General features: G+C 44.1%; 1 protein-coding gene across 7 annotated transcripts in view; it reads right to left on the bottom strand.

Annotated features, from left to right (window-relative positions):
• Positions 1 to 3,104: 3,104 nt before the first annotated feature.
• Positions 3,105 to 19,784, bottom strand: part of DAGLA (diacylglycerol lipase alpha) — a 63,061-nt gene continuing 46,381 nt past the window's right edge. For 6 of the 7 annotated variants that reach the window (XM_040560204.1, XM_040560203.1, XM_040560201.1 and 3 more), the window contains 8 exons: positions 15,921 to 16,001; positions 13,575 to 13,717; positions 11,896 to 11,964; positions 10,795 to 10,867; positions 9,510 to 9,706; positions 9,016 to 9,145; positions 7,823 to 8,004; positions 3,105 to 5,466 (listed from right to left, as the gene is read on the bottom strand). In XM_040560204.1, the coding sequence (XP_040416138.1) occupies positions 4,539 to 5,466; positions 7,823 to 8,004; positions 9,016 to 9,145; positions 9,510 to 9,706; positions 10,795 to 10,867; positions 11,896 to 11,964; positions 13,575 to 13,717; positions 15,921 to 16,001 (1,803 nt within the window). In that variant the 3' untranslated portion in view covers positions 3,105 to 4,538. The remainder of the gene's footprint in view (positions 5,467 to 7,822; positions 8,005 to 9,015; positions 9,146 to 9,509; positions 9,707 to 10,794; positions 10,868 to 11,895; positions 11,965 to 13,574; positions 13,718 to 15,920; positions 16,002 to 19,784) is intronic. The other variant, XM_040560206.1, reaches the window with a different exon arrangement.

Below are 19,784 nucleotides of genomic sequence, written 5' to 3'. Positions count from 1 at the left end.
AAGAATCCTGGGAAGACACACGGCATCTGGAATCCCGTTCACCCACGTTTTGGGTCATCACGAGATCATCGGGGATAGCTTTTTAAGTGGTGCTGCCAAGGACGTGGACCAAGACACCACTGACACCATCATCCCGAGATGGTGTAACCACAACGACAGGTACGGTAGCTCCTGGTTCGGTAACACGAATGGAGAAGAGGAAAGGTTAGAGTGACAGCTTTAGGAGAAAATACACATACCAAATGGAGAGGGAAGCTCCACAGAGAAGGAGAGGGGATAATACTAGGTTTTGGGCAAGGGCTGTCCTTTTGTTTAGCACTTGTGCATATAAACACAGCAGAATCCTGTCTATGTTGGCACCACTACAATTAAAACAATAATAAAAGCAATTATTATTGATGCAGAAGAGCCTCCAAAAAATGCAGCCAGCCAGCATTACATGTTAAGGGCTTGGTTATCAAAACTTCCTAGAATATTATCAAAGAGATTTTCTCCCACAGTGGACACACCCAAAAGGGTTGGAGGACAGCCTGTAGACGTGAAAACCAGACAGCAGTACCGAACCCTTCACAACCTGTGAGCAAGTTCGGGGCAGGGTCAGAGGCCGTTCCCTAAGCTGTTGGACAGAGTTCAACAGACACCTAGCTAACGGCCCTCCTTGTTGCCCCTGAGTGTTTCAAGGCCTTGGGATCACATTCCACTACTGTCTGCTGAGAACATCATGAACAAACATGCCAAGTCCTGTTCTTATGCAGTCAGCTGAAATCTGCTGCACCAGGGGATTGTGGAAAGACTGTGCTAGACTCTTTGGCAAAGCTGCATTGGTGTATATAGCTTCACTTACTATGCTTTGCTTTTAAGGTGCACAAAGCCCACGCTCTGCTCTCCAGGAACCTGGTGGTCTTAGCTCCACTCCTCTGCCAATAAACCTCAGGGGATTTAAGGATGTGCTATTGAACTGGATGAACTATCATCTGTTTTACTGAGGTTCAGCGTGTCAGGCACTACGAACTGCTCTTCCAGCATTGCCTCCTCACAGGGTGGAACATCCCACTGAAATATCAAGGAAGCATACAAACATTAAAAGGCACAAAGCTTAAGAGTAGGAACCAGAAGCTGAGAGGTTAAGAAATCTGAAGAAGCTTCATGTTTCCAAAGAGAGCTACACATGGAGCTGAGTGAGGAGAGTGTGGAGTGAGGGCAGAGAAAGCAAGCAGTAGTATGGAGTATGAATGAAGGAGGTAGCTACAGATTTAGCATGCATTTGTACCTTTCCAGATATACTGGATATTTCCAGATATACTTTGTCAGGATAGAATAGGAGACCAGCCTGTCCAAACAATCCTACAGCATAGGAGGGATAAGAATGAAGACACTCAGCCATTTAAAGCAGAAATAATGCAAGGAACATGGAACTACTTAGCAAAGGCTTTTTGTGAGGACTGGGAACAGATCTGTTTGTCAACAGAGTAATGGAAAACAGGAACCACCCCCAATGCAACGCAACTAGAACTTTAACTTCGAGGTTTCTCTTGTACCTTTACTGCCTTGGTATATGGCAAGGCCAGGTCACAAGCATTAGGCATTTCCAGGCTTTTCAAAAGAAGCCTAATAATCACAGAGCACAAAACAGAAAAATCCAGCATGCCAAGCTGCTTCCTGCTAGAGTTGGTTGGGACAAGGTCACCCCATTCCCCCAGGATGCAGTTCCAATGGCACAGAGAAGGAAACAGTCACACAATGATTGTGTTTTCCAGGACATAAGGGAGGTACCCAGGTCAGAAGTGACTTTCTAGTGCAATATTGCGACCCATTAAACATCATCAGGTCGCTACTGAAACAACTTTTTCTTAAGAGGGAGGCTATCCACCTTCCTCATCTTGAGTCATCTCCCCACCATCCTCGGGTAGGGCACCAGTAGTTCTACCTAGTCTCAGAGAGACTTCTCCTAATACCTCACTGCCAGGGACAGAGATGATTCTTTCATCAATGTTTGTAAAGTGCTTTGCAGATATAATGCTCTGCCGAAGTGCTAAGTGTTATTACTACCCACCTTCTGCCAAAAATTAAAGGCAGAAGTGAAGATTGAATCCTTTTCCCCACTGTACGTGCATGTCAGCAGTCTGCATTGGAAGCTGAGCTAGCCTGCTAGCCTCAGTCTCCCTATGCTTCAGCTCCCTTTCCCCTCGAAACTACCCAGTTCATTGTACATATTCCTGGACACCACCTTTTTAGTGCTTCTAGTAGTGCTTCTAGGCTATCTGCAGCAGTTCAGCCTTACCCTGCGGTCTGCAACAGTGGATGACCTGATGGCACTTCCACAGCTGTTCTGTGTGAGCTCTTGAACTACACAACCTCTCAGCAAGGGGAACATTGCTCTGTTCTGAAGGACCTACAAACCAAAAAGTAACTTCTTGTTGCTCAGAATGAAATGTGTTTTCTTTTACAAATTACATTGAATTCAGAGGGACTTCTTCCCTCCAATTCAAGACTGTATAGAAAAGGTCCCCTTTGGAACCCAAAGCACAGGGACAATATTTTACTGCCCGTTTAACAAAGTCCCTGCAATTCTAGAGGACCTGTAATTTCTAAGGAGCAGGGGGTACAGTATCCCACATTAAATTGAGTGGGAGATCAGCACTTGGACAAAGTCCAGTTCATTTCTGTGCACCTGAAGTCATTTACATCAATGCACACTGGCTCTAAAGGGCTCCCGTTCTGATGCGATGGTATTTGATACCACTCGGGCCTGGTTTGTGCAGCACCCAGGCCAGCAAAGCCCTGATCCATCACTGGGGCTTCCAGAGGCCACTCAGCAAACGCAGCCAGAGGCTGAGGGATACCGGGAGCCCAGGGAGTTGTCATGAACCAAGCTCCTGGGAAGCACGGCATCCTCCCACAATGGAAACACCACAGCTAAAGAGGGGGAAGTAACATCCCTGGCATTACAGGGAAGTTAAGAGAGGATTTTCTCTTCCACTGAGGGAGGACAGAGCTCCAGTGAGACTGACTGGTAACTCCGCTGAGCTTTGATATGAAGGTGTTTTGTCAGTTAAAGGATTTCACCAGGTAACAGTATGTTTAACTTTCTAGATAGTTTCACACATGCTTTCACCATCAGAAATTCACTGCTTAGATAGCTCTAGCAGGCTCCTCTGCGCACCGAGGCTCTGCACAGCAGTGCTCAGGTAGTTTTGCTAATGACTTGGTCCAGCTTTGTAACACATTGTGCAACAGGGAGGTGGACAAGTGAGGGTGGGCAAGGGACACGCAGCTTCCCCCAGACTCTGATCCAAGGGGTTCTCCCAACACCCTACCCCACTTCAAAAGCAGGGGATTCGCAGTCATACTTGCGCACCCTCTCTCCCCCTCAGTCGCCAGAGGGAATGGCACAGGAAGGACAGAATGAACATGCTTCTTGCCTAGAGAAAGCCTCCCTGTTTGCTTAATAAATACCTTCCATAAAGCTTAGCAGCTCTGTAAACATACAAAAAATTTCAATACTTAGTAAAAGTTCATCTTTTCCCTGAACTCCCAATGACAGAGGCTGGCACTGATCTGTGATTACTGCATATGGGTGGTGTGAAGACCCAGCGGGGTCCAGGAGAGGCTCCCAGGCTCCGCAGGGAGCTAGCAAATAATGCTGGGTGCTGACAAGCCTTTTTAAATATTTTAAGTTGATCCATCCATGAAGCTCCGAGATGAGAATCCTGTCAGTCCTGTAGGAACGTCGCCAGCTCAGAGCAGTCCAGGGAACTGAGAAGTGATGATGATGGCATCCACAGGAGGACTCTTTCCAGCAAAGGAGGGACATGGCAGAGGGCTTTTGGCTCTTCAGAACAATTTCCTTTCCTCTCAGGAGCAGCCTGGTGGTCACTGAACACAGAAGTACTCAGGGGAGAGAAAATAGTGCCAGACTGATTCTTGCTGTGCCTGGCCAGGGAAAGGGAGGCTGCATTTGGAGAGAATACAGCCCCAATGGCTTTAAAACAAGAGTGTGTCCTAGGAAAGCAATCCCCATGGAAGTGTGACGAATTGGATCTTGGGCCAGATCTGACATGGTAGTGCAACAGGGCCCAAAGTCTCAATCCGCTCATTTCCAAAACTATTGAAACGGTACCAAGGGGGTGATCTGGCCTGGCCCCCTTGCTTCTGTCTATCTAAACCTCAAGCTTCAGAGAAGCTTTACCCCAGAGGACTCCCTGAAGCAGGGCATCTCGCTCCCAAACTCAGCAGGTGCCCTTGGGCAAGGAATCTGCCTCTTATATGAAATGAGACAGGCTGAGGTAGGGAACTTGCATCTACCTTTACTGACTCAGACCCTCTCAGTGTAGCAGACCTTGTGAGGCAATGCTTCTTATCCCAGCTATAAGCATGGGACTCGAGCACAATCCATCCTCCACCACCGTGTCACCCCAGAAGGAATGTTTCCAGCTGTCTCCGCCGATCTGAACTGCCTGATGACCACCTCCTCCAAGTATTATCCCAGCACGCAGCCTACGGGATCAGCTCTCAGAGCCGCACCCCTTTGCCCTGCACTAAAGGGCTGAAATCATGAGGTCCTCCTGCTTGGCAGGGCTGGTTACATGCCCAGAGGGGGTGGAAGTCCGGATTTTGTCAGTGGCCAGGCACTCCTGGCTGCTCACGCCTGTGGGAGTGATGTCCATGAGTTCTCCAGATGAACTAAGGGGGAAAGAGGGTGAGACAGAGATGCCCGACGAAGGATCTGTTGAGCCTGCAAACAACCTTGGGGGCTTTGGGACTAGGTTGGGTTCATATTGTGCCCTCAACAGGATCTCCTGATCACTGACAGACTTGGGCATCTCTGCAAAGTCACTGGAGCTATCAGACACCATCATGCAGTAGATGTCCTGGAAGGAGCTGCTTTTGCTATCCAGATTGAAGAGGCTGTCTATGAACTCAGCAAACTCCAGCACTTGGGGACTGGGAACATCAGTGAGCCGTCCGTTCTGGAGGGACAGCTCCTCACGAGGGGCTAAGGAAACACGGTCCCCCTCACTGCTGGCCCCCTCCTCGCTGCAGCGTCGCTGGGGGGTAGTGCCACCACTGTTGAGTGCGTTCTCAGGGGGCTGAGTCTCCTGGGAGTGCTTGGAGAGGCTATCAGCAGCCAGGAGCTCTGTCCGCGAGCTGAGGGAGGGGTTCTCCTCAGGGATAGCAGGGTCTATATAAAAGCAATGCGTCTCGTCCTTCTCCATGACAGCATGGAGGCTGGGAGAGCCCCGGATGCTACGAAAACCAGAAGAACGCCTTGAATCAAAGCTGTAGATGGATTCATTGTCAGAGAGGCTCTCCATGGTTGCAAGAGGAGCACGTCGGTCCTGTAGCTCCACAGACAGACGTTCCTTTGTATCCAGGAGCAGCAGCTCCACAGGGTCTTTCTGCACAGGAGAAAGTGGCTTTGTCTCATAAAACCCCTCCAAGCTAATTTCAGAATGGGACTTGCTCCTGCAATGAGAAACAGAGACAATGTGAGACTGCATCACTCCACAGAACCAAAAGCTGCCAGAACAGCCAGAGGAACCAAGCCTGGGGCACAGACTCCCTTGTGCACACTGAGGGCACGTCATTGCTCTAACCAGAGCGATCTACACCTGCAGTACACATCTCTTTCAATTTCAAGAGTAATAATGTTCTAAGAACAGATTTCAAGAATCCCAAAAAGAGGGAGTCTGAGGCAGTAAACTAACTTTGATCTTTAATTCAACTTAACCAGGCTACAACATTTCCCCCTAACAATTCCCCATAGCCTCTCTGCCCTCTCCTCTCCTCTGTTCCTTTCCCCTTCATATTCATATCTCAGGATTCCTCTGCTTTCACTCAGCTCAGAAGGAAGCAGTACCTCGAGTCTGCTGTGATAGAAAGCACCACTCCTGTCCCTGCTGCTTGACCTAGTTCATTTTCTCAGCCTTGCTGTAGCCAAACATTGGCTGATACCTCCTTCTCTTGCTGTTTCATCATGGCCTCTATTCTGCTCCTGTCTAAGCTCTCCTTGACCATCTCTGACCACTCACTCTGCAACAAGAGCCCTATCATTTTTATATCATTTGCTGTTGTCTTTATTTTAAATGTACATCTCACTCATGTTATCTCAAGGACACCCAGCCGTGCATCACACAACAGACCGTATGACCCTGCCTCCTCCAAAACCCCACCCAGATACACACAGCTTCATGTTGGGTCTCTACCTGAAACCTCCATAGCAGAAGTTCTTCCCTTGCAAAGAAACAATCTTCTCCTGCCTACAGTGCCATCGTCCGTTTTTTTTTGTTTGTTTGTTTTTAACAGAAGCTGTACAAAAAGCTGAGTCTTACTGTTAGTTCTATAAATCATGATAAAATTGAGTTTGTTAACTTGTTCTTCGTTTGAGGAACAGACATTAATTTTGAATGTTTGCATCACAGAACTGAAGAAGAATCAGCTAAGGACACTTTGAAGTATGAATGCACAGTTAGACTTGGATGTGGAACGTGGGCTGGGAGACTGCTTTTCTCTAGCAATTCCTTAATATCTTCTTATGAGCTCATTCTGCACCTCACCCTTGCAGGGCACAATTCTTACAGAGGGGAAAGCAAGCAGGAATGTTTATGGCAATCAACTGCAAGAATACACAGAGCTGTTTTCATTTTACAAAATTATTAAAGATATGAATGCCTCTTAAGATGGCCTTCTGTTTCTGTCATGATTCCTATTTGCTCTCCAACTACAAACTATCTTAGAATCATAGAATGGTTTGGGTTGGAAGGGACCTTAAAGATCATCTAGTTCCAGCCCCACCACCATGGGCAGGGTCACCTTCCACTAGACCAGGTTACTTTGTTCTCATTTTCTCACTTCTGTTTCATCTGCATAGCACAATTCTGACCTGAATTCACATGTTCCAATTCTTTGGCACATCTTTGACCACTTTTTTTTTTTTTTTTTTTTTTTTTTAATATATTTGCAAGAAACAAAGAAAGCAAATTTGTAGTATTCTGCATGCCTCAAACATTATCTGAAATTCTGCAAGGAGTCTCACTGTCATTCACTCCTGGATGTAAAGCTGTTTACATACCCTACAAGCTCTTCCCCAAAGCCAATCCTTGGTATGCCTTCAAGATGTACCTCTACCTTTTGGCCGTTGCCAGAATACCAATGTCACTGCTCAAAGCAGTGATGATCCAGCTTTAAAAAATAAATCCCTGCAGGAACGCTTCCAGCACTCGTGCCTTTCTCCCTTGCCTGCTTTCCACCAGACTGAGCTTCCTGCTCTTGTCCTTCACGAACAGGACATCAATTGCTCTCCCCTCACATTACGCTGCCTTTATACTTGTCCTGTACCAACACACTTGAATCCGTATCCATGTTCCCAGATTCTCTAGTTTTTACTATCATGCAAGTCATTTTTCATAAAGCAACTTTACACGCAGATGTTCTGGTAAGCTCATGGCTGACACTGCTGCTCAGCTTTCAAGAATCAGTGCCGCAGGCCATCTTTGAGCATTTAATTCAAACAGGAAAACAGAGATTTGGCTGCAAGACTGCAAACTTCATCTTTGTGGTTCCAGGGAAAATCCCACTTGCCTTGATAAGAAAAGGAAGTTTCCGTACCTTCAACTTCTAGGTTCTCCTGACCTTGCTGCACTAGCAGATTCTTAAGCAACACAAAGGATCATTTTTCCCCTAGCATAACACAAGACATACTGAAGCAAAGTGTAAGTCCCATACAGGCAGCCCTTGGATCTATTCTTCCCACTAACATCGATCACAGTGGACCCACAGGGGAGCCAACGATCCTACAAAGAACTCAAAGATATAGTCTTACTTTGTACTGCTGTTCCTTCTGTCCACTGTTATGGCTCCAGTTCCAATCTGCACTGAGGGTCCACTAGGTAAGGGCTGACTCTGGAAGATCAACTCTGGGGTAAGATCCACTTCTGTAGGACTCACCATCACTTTGGCAGCAGAAAGTAAAGCTGTTTTCCCCTTATTGTAATTCTCCAAGACCTATAACAAGGCAAGCAAAGGAACAGTAGTGCTTCATTGGAGACAGCAACTTCGCTGTTCTCAGCTCAAAACTTCCAAACTGCTGGATCTGCCATCGTTTCTTACTGAGGTGTTCCACAAGCACAGAGCAAAGTCTTGACATAAATGATTACATCAATGAATTTTGACGTACTCTATCCCGCCAGGAATCCAGTGCTGGGGAGATGTCCAGAGACGCTGGCAGGAGCAGCTTTCAAACCAATACAGTAGAGAAGATTTGGCTAAATCTCTATGGCAGAGCTGCACGGCTACAAACTGTAGTTTAGGAGCAGAGGCTCGTTCCACAACGATTACACATAAGCATAAGCTCAGTCACCCTGCAGACTAACAGAGCAGCTGCAACAGTAGCATGGAGGACTTCTGAAATACCCCATGCAGCTGCATGCACAGACATCCAGTGCTGTCACAGCTCACTAAATTTCACTTGAACTGCATGCTGTAACAGGCAGCTTTGAGAGAGTGAACCGAACACCGCCCAACCTCATATTATTATGGCATTAAAATTGGAAAGAGGACCTAGTCTGGGACTCTGGGCATTGGGATTGAAATCTACATTCAATTTCCAGACCTCATCACGTTTGACTCAAATAGCCTGCACATAAATGGCCCAGAGTACAATCTGCTTTCCTCCTCCCCCTCAAAGGGAAAGGTCTTGTGTATTTAAACAGCCAGCTCTCCTGGGTGAGGACTACCTGAAGGCCTGTGATAAGGCACTGGTGTTATTAGGGCATTTTAAGTGCTCTTGCATTAGAAGTGAATAAGCCCAAACCCCACCAAAAGGATTCCTGGCTCTCCAGTACACACACAGAACTTTGGCTCTGTGGACATTTCGTGTCTACAGCTCACCTCAGCAGCATCATCATGCCAAGCCTTTCCTGCCCAAACCCAGGCCTTCTACGCATTCAAGCCAAAGTCCATGCTATTGAACTGAGTGACCCGTCCCCGCCCCCTGATCCCAATTTTCAGCATTACCTTGTTGAGCCCTTCCATGACCACGTATGGGAGGTGTTCGTGCAACATCGCTGGTGAGATGATCACTTCATTAAACGCCTTATTGTCACCCCAGATAGCAAAGTAAGTGGGATCCTCTTGCTCGCAGCAACTAAAAGAGGAGTTGGGATCCAGAGGAGAAAATGGGGAGCAGGGGATGAAAGAGCAGGCCAATGTTTTGGCATGCAAAAGCGCAAAACAGAAGGTTACAGAGACAGAAAAAACAACAGGAGGAAAAATAGAGGGAGGAAATATTAAATACACATGCTACTGCCGTTGCTCTAAAGCACTGCACTAACAAACAGCAACACAAGTATCTTTCTATCCTCACAGCACAGACACGATCACTGTCACCATAAGGCAGTGAAAAAAAGTCACCTCCTTCATAGATGGATTGCTCTCTTGGGAAGTCTTTTCCAACAGAATTTTTTAACCCCCCATCCATGGGCTGGCTTCACAGCTCTGCGCATACTCACCAGCACTGCTCTGCAGGATGATTGTGCACCACGTGGATGATGCGGCCAGGTGGGTAGAGCGGCGTGCTTGCAGACAGAGCAATAGTCAGATCACTGGGATGGGTCCAGAGGCGATTACTCGTTACTGAGTTTTCTTCTGTCTCTTCAGGGAGCTCTGACTTGGGTATGCACTTTGTAGCACCCACAATGATTCGCCACTATCCAACACAAGGGAAAGGAAGGAGAATATGGAGAAGAGAAAAAGATCAGAGAAAAACAGCCATCTCACGAGACACTATAGGTAGGTTTATTTAAACTGAATACCTAATACCAGAAAAGAGAAAAACAGAGCTCATGCACCTGTTGCTTGAATAGTAGACCTAGAAAGAGGTAACAACCTTGCTCAGAAAAATTACTTCTCTCCCCCTTCCTTTCACAATTTTAACCTTCAAAGTGGCAAAATCTTGTCCATCTTTTTTTTGCTGGATGTTTTTTGTAGAGTTAGGGATCTAGAGCAAACACATCTTTGTCCACCAATGGATAGCTTATTGGATAAGCAAGGTAGACAGAATCTGAATTTTTAATGTACCAATAGAAGCAAGACTATACAACTTAGGCAGATAAAAATTCCCTTTATGTCTTTCTTTATGCGTAAAAAGAAATCCTAAAATCTGAAAAAAAATGCCAAAAACCACAGAATTCTATCAAGAAAAGCGTTAGCTCAGTTTTTTACCCTCAATGGATCATTTATAGAATATTTTACCCCTAAGCATCTTCAAGTCTTATGCTTTTCCCATCTCAATGTAATGGTAAAGAAGACAAGGGAAGAACAAATTTACACATTTATTATTTCCAAAACATTAGCAGGCCACTTGTCCTAGGATGGCACCACCCAGAGAGCACACAGCAATGCCCAGACGCAGGTAACTGTTGCACTTCTCAGCCTGTTACCATTTGTTGTTGGCCAGGAAAAGCTAGGCTTGGAACAGAGACTTCAGAACAGGCCGAGATTAGAAAACTTCCTGCTCAGTTGTTTTAGACATGTAACAGTGAAGTTACAGCACATAAGCCAGAATTATCACAGAGCTCCAACTCAGCCTGCAAACAGAGTGTACTCCTAACCCAGACCTCTCTAGGTGTCTTCTTGCTGTTGCCATCACTCCTCTGGTTACCTCAGCAACACTCTTGATGGACCTGAGGAGACCTAGGGTGCAGGAGAAGTCTGCAGCATTGTTATGTGACATGGAGCTATTATCATCACTGCTCAGACGCTTCCCTTCATGGGTCTGTTAATCTTCATTCTTACCTTTGGTTTGTTACTCCTCTGAAGAACATCCAGAAGCTGACGGCGAAATCCCTCCAGCTGAGAGAGACCAATTCTGGAAAAGAGGAAGACATGTTTACAACAGCTGGGCAAGGAACAGCAGACAGGTAACAGGATAGTAGAGACATACAGCACAGAAGAATGAGAAATTATGCTACAAAAGAAACAACAATGCCATAACGTAGATCACTCCAGAGGTGAGTTGTGGCATCAACTGGGACCAGTAACCAGGGTAAAAGGCCACAGAAACCACTGTGACAACAAACAAGTATGAAATGCAATAGCAGACTCAGAGTGGTGAACACAGATATGACAGGTCAATAAACAGATGAGGGAAATGATGCAATCAGAGAAACAAGTGAGCAAGAAACAAATGAAGCATAGGATGCTACAGAACACAAATCAGAAAGATGGCACAGAGCTATACAACACCATTAAGCAGACTTCAGAATAGACAGGATTTTGTTATACAAGTTAACAAGAGGTATATTGAACATCGTAGTAGTTTTCCTCCACTGAACTCTACGTGCCTAATATTGTACATAGAGAATTTATCTGAAGTCACACAACAGGGCTGAGGTAAAAATAAAACTGAGGTTGTTTGGCTCCTAGTTCAATGCCCTGTTTGCCCCCTAGTTCAGCAGAATGTCACAGCAAACAATGAGAGGTGAGAAATGCCAAGACAAGAAATGAGGGAGATGACAAGAAATCAGCACATGTAGTTCAGGGCAGAGTAAAGAGGTCTGAGATAACACAGACAACCGGGAAGATAGCATTGACACATCAAATACCACCATGAGTATTATTACAGAGGCAGGCTATTCACTTTTTTCTATCATACAGGCAACTGACTCAGAGATGGGGAGGGATATGCCTATAAGAAGGTGTGTGAAACACTAATATAGGTGTCCAGGTAAAAGACACAGCTATACAGGCAAACTAGGAAGACAAGTGAGAAGCATACAAGGATAGGTAAATGAGTACACAAGACAGGTATGATCTGGGTGTTTCTGAAAGGAAACAGGTGACTTTGGTACAGAAAAGCAGAAATTTATCAAGAAATTTGGACACTTCTCAACTTGCCTGGGCACTAGATCTTTGCCAAGCACGACTGCAGTCACAAACTCTTTTGAATACTCCATGGCATCCTCACTGGAAGAGAAACAGGACCAAGAAGAAGCAAACAGGGTTTCACTAGCAGCAAACTGCACTTCATTCCCAATTTGCCACTGGTATCTGAGAAGTTACTAGACAACGAACCTGGGTCATAAAACACACAACCCAAGCTGCTCAAGGCCCTCAGAACTTGCACGCTTTAAAAAGGTGAGCCTGATATTCACATCCCATGCCCCAAGCAACACTGCTCTGTAAGGGTATAGCTCAAACAGCACACCTCCTCCTTCCTTACCTGTGAACAGCTCTGCATATACTCAGAAACAGAAGTTTCTCTAACTCAACACCTCATAGCGGTTTTCCTGTGCTTTGGGAATGGCCAGGTGATCAGAGAGGAAGAAGATATTCCATGCTCTTGAGACTACTCTAAAAAGACACCGTAGTAGAACTAAAATGGCCACTTCCTGCAGCAACCTGAGCACCAAGACAAGAGGGAATCAAGGCTTCCACTCCGTGAGCTCATTCTGTAGTCAGCCACCTTCTAAAGACGTTTCTTCTGAATCAGTCACCACAGGTAGAGGCCGCCAGCACCACTGACCTAGAGATGATCCTGGGCACGATGCACAGTGCAACAGAAGTGTGGCAGTCAGAGGCACCTCCTTGAACTCAGACAGTTGAGGTGGCACAGTACGGTTTGGCCTGTGCTATCAAGGGAACTCAGGAGGGAAAGCGCTGAGCAGAAAGCTAAAAAAATACTCCCAGGAAACATTCTGCAGAGCAATTCCTCTATAGCTGCAGATGACTAGGCATTATTGTCACAATAAGGCATGCTAAGGTCCAGAATCATTAGCAGGATGGTTAAAATCCCTTGGCTGCTGCTGGAACATGATGCAGTAACTACAACAAGAAGGCTGTAATCCATAGGTCCTTCTAAGTGCACTCACGGTGCCCATCACGACTGGAAAGACCTTATTTCACAGCAACCAAGTGAGATGTTATTTGGCTGCCATGTAAATAACACTATCAGTAGGTCTGCTCCAGTTTACAGCAGGAGAAATTCACAATACCTCTCTTCAGAGATGAGGCAGCTACCCTAGGTTCCCCCTACAACCAAAGGAGAGAAACAGGCAACAAAGCAGCACAATCCCTCTGAACTATTTTAGGCATCCACTTTAGAATGACAGAAATCACACTTTGGAAGTGCCAATTTCTTTGTCAGTTGCAAAAGGAGCCCAAACTGATCTGATGTTTGACCAAATGTAAACGCCTTCATCTCCCATTCTGTACACCTATTCACAGAGGATGGGGAGAGGACACATTGTCATCGTGCAAACAATAAGGAAGGAAATTGCACTCTGTCTACTCAACTTGCGTTTCCCACTAGTCAGGGTTATATAAGAGCTATAGAAGTAAACAAAGCTGAATATTTGGGAGTGGTCACCTGTGATCATATCCTAAACTCTAAGCTATAGCAGAGAACAAGGGCTGCCAACAACCCTCAGGTCCTATAAACCAACGCTACATTTTTCTACATGCTTCTCAGGGCAGAGACTTTCTTTTACTACTCATCAGAACATCACAACCAGGATCTGATCCAGCTACAGCTACACCCCCCACCCTGTCACCAGACCTCCTTACCCAACACCTACCTCAGCAGCCCACCTGGGGGAGAATAGGCAAAGCACTTCAGTGACGGGTACTGCGGACGCAAAAGGAAGGACAGGATGGCAGCTGTGCCAGCCCCTAGGGAATGGCCAACCACAATCAGGCCATAGTGTTTTGTTCCTCTCCCCTGAAAATGAAAAACAAAAGAAGAAATTGAAGTCAGACCAAAAAGAAACTTGACAAACCCCCAAATCTGTCCCTTTCCCCAGCTTCTGAGTCTTTGCTATACGTGAGCACTCCACATTCCAGCTAAACAACTCCTCCTCCAATGGAATCTAGTTATGTTATATTTTGAAACAGGAGCACAGTTTTGATTTACACTGGTTCATCTATGTCACACAGGAGCTGGGCACAGGGCACATTCCTGTCTTCCAGTAGTGCCTGTTCTGAGGGGACACTGGAATTCATTCTCTCCTACACTTTCATGAGTCAGCATTTGATCTACTGGGTCTTCCCTGAAAAAAAAAAAAAGGCAATGTACACTCAAGTTGTTTGAGTTACTTGGAATCTGATGAGCTTTTTGCTCCTCCTCAGATCTGATAACCTTCTGAAAATATTCGAATCCAGACTCACAGATTAGAGGTCTCCTTGGTTCTAGAAATTATGACTTGCTCTCATTAATTTCACTGCTTATGAATGCTGAAAAACAGAAATCCTAACCTGCAGTTGGAACAGCAGTCTTTTGAAGTTCAGATGTTCCCAACAGCTGGCAATTGTACAAGTAATTCAAAGACAAAACTATTCTCTAAAGTTTTCTACTGTTCTTGTTATTTAGAGGCTAGAGCACTAGGCATGGCTTAGACTCTAGAAGTTCATTAAGACAATGTTTGAGAAACTTTGATCTTGTTTTAATACAAGATCTCAGAGCTCTGGCAGTGCCCTGCAGGCTTTACACAAGGACAGAGAACCCAGATGCTACTCTCCACGGTATCAGGTCACCACAGCTGTGACTATAGACTTCTGCATAAGGTGAAAAAAAGAACACAGACAAAGCGGCAGGAATGAAAGATCTTTGTATCATTCTACTTCTAAGTCAATATCATGCCTTCTACAGTCAGTGAGGTTGAGGTGCATACTTGGAGAGAATGAAGAATTTATACATTTCACTTGTTACAGTTTTTCCCTGAACATCTGTTACTGGCAACTGTCAGAAACAATTTACTGGGCTAGACAAACCTTTGGGATCTGGGACAGATGGCATTTATGTTCTACCCATACCACTTCTTCATATGTTCTTCAAAGTTCAACTTCAGACAGTACTTCATTTCCTAACCCAAGCCAGTAGTTCCATCTCATTAATCAAGCTCTCTCTCCACCTTTGTGGGTCAGGTCCAGCTAGTTACGCTATATTACATCAATTAGAAATTGGACCTACCATACATAAAGCCAGCTTCAAACAGAACCAGACATGTTACCTATTATCACATGCAGAAAGCACCCGAAGTATAGAGCTTTAAACACCACCATATCCTTACCAGTCAGATAGTAACCAAGCTCTATAGGAGAGCAGGAAAAAAATCCTCACAAGCAACAGCTCACTTAAAACCAGTGAGTTTTCTGGGCATAGAGGAATAAAGCATGATAAAAGAAGTCAGATGTCTATGCATCTCTTCTTTCACCTACTGAACATCACAAAGCAGACACTTCTGCACTGACTTAGTGCAACACCAGTTCCAGGGAAGCATCAGGCCTTTTATAACCCTCATCTCCTTTTCTTTCTCCCTTGAGCTGTGGCTAATTTCCCATGGGCCTGCTCAGGCCAAGACATTATTCGGGCATGAGAAAAGGACAGCTGTCTGGCAGCAGGGAATCAGGCAGTTCAGAAGATCCCTCCCCAGCGGGGACAGTGACTGTGCCTTTAGTGACACAGAAGCCAAGGTAAGCTTCTTCATAACGTCTCTCTCGGGTTTTTCCTATAGCTTTCTATCACAAGAAATGTGCACACACAGACAGTCAGCATGGCATCCCACTGCTGTCTCCAACGAGAATCTCCATAGAGATGGGATTTTAGTTCCTGTTGATTTCTTTTTAATGCTCCCTGTTACTGCAGTGCTAATGAATGGGACTTCCTGCCTTAGCTTTGCCCGAGGAATAAAAAAAAAATCAGGAGCTCTACAGTACTGTTGGGTAGAAGGCTTCAAAATAAAAATAAGCTTTGTGGGAATAAGTAACTCATGGCCCATCTGGAAATCCAGAGGGACAGGAATTGAAAGGAAGATTTTAGAAGTCAGTACAACAGATCCAGGGACATGGAGGTTGAAAAATCAGCATTTTAGGGAAATCTCAACTTCTTTACAGCCTGCAGTGATTAAAAAAAAACTAATGCTCACCAAGTCTCGCCCAAAAGCTTGAGAAAGCACCATTTCTTGCTCCAATTTCTTCTTGATGTACTCAGCAGATAGCACCATTCCCTGAGGGCAAACACAAAGACAGAATAGGACATTAATGGCTGTAGATCAGCACTGGTGTAAACACCTAGGAGGCACCAAACTGCCCTGACCTCTGTGCAATCTCTAGAGTGCCATACAGCACGTGTCAAGGCTGAGGAAGAATACTGACTCCACTCCACATTTAGGAAAAGACTCCATTAGAGACACGTCTTGGCTCATTGATTACCAGAGCCATAGATTGTTTAAGAGTAATGACAGTTCTTAAGTTATGACAACCCTCACAGATCCTATTCCTAGGCTTATGGTGTAAAGTCTGGAGAAAAAAAAAATACCCTAACTTAAACACAAGGCTGTGTATCTGGTAGTTCAGCTTACACTGAGACCTGCAGTAGAGCAGGAGAACCAAACTTTGATTTTCTGCAAGTCAGTATCTTAACAACAGAACCGTACTCTTCCATGGAAATCTGCAAATCAAAGCATGTGCTAACCTAACAAGTTCACAGGGCAACAGCACAAACACCAAGACATAACTGGAGGGAAAAAGTGGCAGCTCTATCTGTGTAGGAAAGAGTTACTGATGACTGCAGGCAGCAGCAGCTATTAAGTGGAATCAGCTGTCAAAGGACATTAACTGCAAATTTTTAAAGGTTTTTATTTCCTAGAAGCTAAGAACTGCTGGAAGACGGGAAAAAAACTGATAGTCTGGTTCTAAACATCTACCCTCTCTCCCAGCTGATGATTGCATTTAACGAGTTTGTCTCCCTCTGCATAATAGAGATGCAGTTAAACTCTAATATAAACAAATGACTAGAATTTGGTCTGTCGCATAAATTCTTGGTTATGCCTTTATTACAGTTTATATTCAATGGTGAGCAAGCCTGAACTGCAAAGGCTAAAAACAGTGATGTAGTCCAGGGTGAACGCAGGTAAACAGAAACTGGCTACTTCTAATTCGTTGATTACAGATCTCAAGTAATTCACACTGCCTGGGCTGGCCAAAAGCCAGGGAGGATCATCTCCTCTGCTATTTTCCATTACAATCCTACCTGAAAACTGTACAAAACAGTATAAAATGAATATTATTGAGCACCGTTTAATCTCAAAGGCACAAAAGAATTCACAGTCCCCTCAAAAAGCAAAGAAATGTGGAATTGTCAAAGTCCTCAATATCAAACATACCATCAAACCCATCTGCCTATTGAAGAAAAAGAACACAGGTGATTTTGCTGAGCCCAGAAATGGGACATCTGTAATGCTACTGTCATTATCAAAAAAAAAGCAGATGCCATGATATTTCATGCCTGTGTTCAGATCTCTCAGCAGCTAGCCAGCTTCAGCTGCATTCAGAAGAGTCTCCATTTCCAACTCTAATGAGAAGTGAATGGCAGGCTACTTATATAAATTTCTAACATGAATTTAGGATCCTATTTTTGAAAAGCATGACCTAAATCCACGGTGATATCACTAATAGGCTGTTAGTCAGCCTTATATCTATATTTTTGATAATTACAGCACATTCTAACATAGACAGTGATTTTAACATTATGGAATGAGACTTACCAAAGCTGCATTTAGGCTTTCTGTTAAAGTGGATATTGTTTCACAAGTTTCAAAAGAATAAAACTACCTGGGTTTAATTTTAAACATATAAATAACCAAACAGACTGGAGGTCTAAGAAAAGTAGGAAACATTCTGTATTCCTTCACCAATTGACAGCACAAAATTTCGCTATAATATTTGAATCGTGTGTGTGAAAACCCACAACTGAGGGCATTTATGTGGTAGAAAAGAGCTTGAAAGTTATTGCTATTACTGATTGTTCTATCAAACCGGTGAGGGCTGCTATCATGGCTGAGCTTTCAGAGCTTCCTTTTTAGCAGCTACTCGCTGTCATCCTGGCTGGATCAACAGCATGAGACAAACCTCCATAACGTCATCACTTCAGCAGCTTTGATCTATACAGGTTCAACAGAACTAACCATGGATTCATGCTCTTCGCTTATGATTATTTTTAAACGATCTTTGTTATAAAAATCAATGGATTTTATCTCAAATGGCAAAGTTAGATCTTTTTGTTGTTAACTTCCTCTCTAAGTTGCAATAATCCCCTACTTATATATATTTTTTTTGGCACACCAACCCATAAACCTTAGTTACAGCTATGATTTTTCTGACCCAAAATAGCTCAGAGACCTAACAAATGTTAACTGTGGCATTCACAACAACCCAAACAATCAAACACTTTCAGCTGTGGTACCAGTGGAGTGATAAGAAGGCTCATGTAAACATCAAGAGTTTTAATTTGTAAGATGTCTGATCGACACTGCGTGAAGCAGCTTGACAGGCTGGCTCCCAGCCTGCTGGGTGTGCAGGACAGAATCAGCAAGAAAAATAACAGAAGCCAAACAACTTACAGGAAGCTCCCAAACGGTCAAATACTTTTCTTCAAATTAAATGTGTTAGCAAGATACTTCATCTACTTTTATATTAAAGTTGACTTCTGGACATTAAAAATGCATTAAGACAGGCATTTTTAAATTCTATCATCTTCATTAGTTTCCCTCAGGAATCAACAGTACATTATTGTCTGAAGATTAATATTGATAATAATTTGAGATAAAGCTGTATTTCTGTACGAGTAACAATAGAAAGAAATAATACAAACGCCAAATAAAAATTCAATATACAACACAGGAAATGATCTGATAATGTTTCATATAAGTTATGGGCATATGAATATTGTCACACAAAAGAGATGAAAAGGAAAAACTAACTTCTGCAGGTATTACTAGTTTTTCTGCACATTTAAAATAGAACAAATTTCCCTTACTTTCCTTCAGTTTCCTTTTCTTTTTTATACTTGTGAACTGCTTATCACAATGATTATGCGAAGCCCTTTTGAACTAAATGAATTAGTATAAAACCAAGTAACATTATCTTGAACAGCAGACGTAAAACTTCAGAAACGTTAAATGAGTAGTAAAGGCTCAGATATCTAAATATCAATTGTGACAAAACGCTTCCTCATTTATCTCTGTTTCTATATGACGTCCTGTGTAATCACTATGTCAATTCATTTTCTCATTTTTTGGAAAAAAAGAAACACTCATTATCCAAAGAGGAGCTACAAAATACTGCTTTCAAGAACACACTTTCTGGGAGTGTGTCAGAAATTCCTTCAAGACCAGAGTCCCAACAGCTCTTTCTTGGGTATCTGGCTTCTTTATCAGACCCATATCTAAGCATCTGAGTACGCAGTTATCAGCTACTAATGCTCCACTTCCTAAAGCAAAGCATGAAAGCACAGAAGAGGTGATCTGGAAGGACACTGGGAATGAAGCAGGAGCTCACAGCTGCCGAAGAGCTGAGCTCAATGTCCTGCCCTGAAGAAACCCTGACCAGATATCAGCAGCATCTTGTCTGCCTGAACTGCATTTCCTAGCAGCCACTACATTCCTTCCAACACACACAACCTCCAGTTTGTATTTTTCCTTCCCAGTCTGGCATGGCATCTTGAGAGGCTGCCAAATTCCTGATAATCTTAAAACTCGGCACGTGTGTCATTACTTTGCTGGACTGGGGCAAAGGTGAGCTCTAAACCAAATTGATTTAGTCAGCCCACTCCTGATCATTAACACAGATACACAGCATCAGTCTAATTACACAGAAGCAAGTCCTGCCAATATCGTTTTATGAGGCTCAACGACTATCCCATTGCAACAGAATTTTAAACATATTGTTGGGGTTTGATTGCAAATTTTGAAAAGGTCATTGGAAGAAAAAGTAATTTCAATGACACCGAT

The sequence above is a fragment of the Cygnus olor genome, chromosome 5 (assembly GCF_009769625.2).
Source record: "Cygnus olor isolate bCygOlo1 chromosome 5, bCygOlo1.pri.v2, whole genome shotgun sequence".
NCBI classification, from domain to species: domain Eukaryota; kingdom Metazoa; phylum Chordata; class Aves; order Anseriformes; family Anatidae; genus Cygnus; species Cygnus olor.
This window is presented reverse-complemented; position numbering and strand designations above follow the sequence as displayed.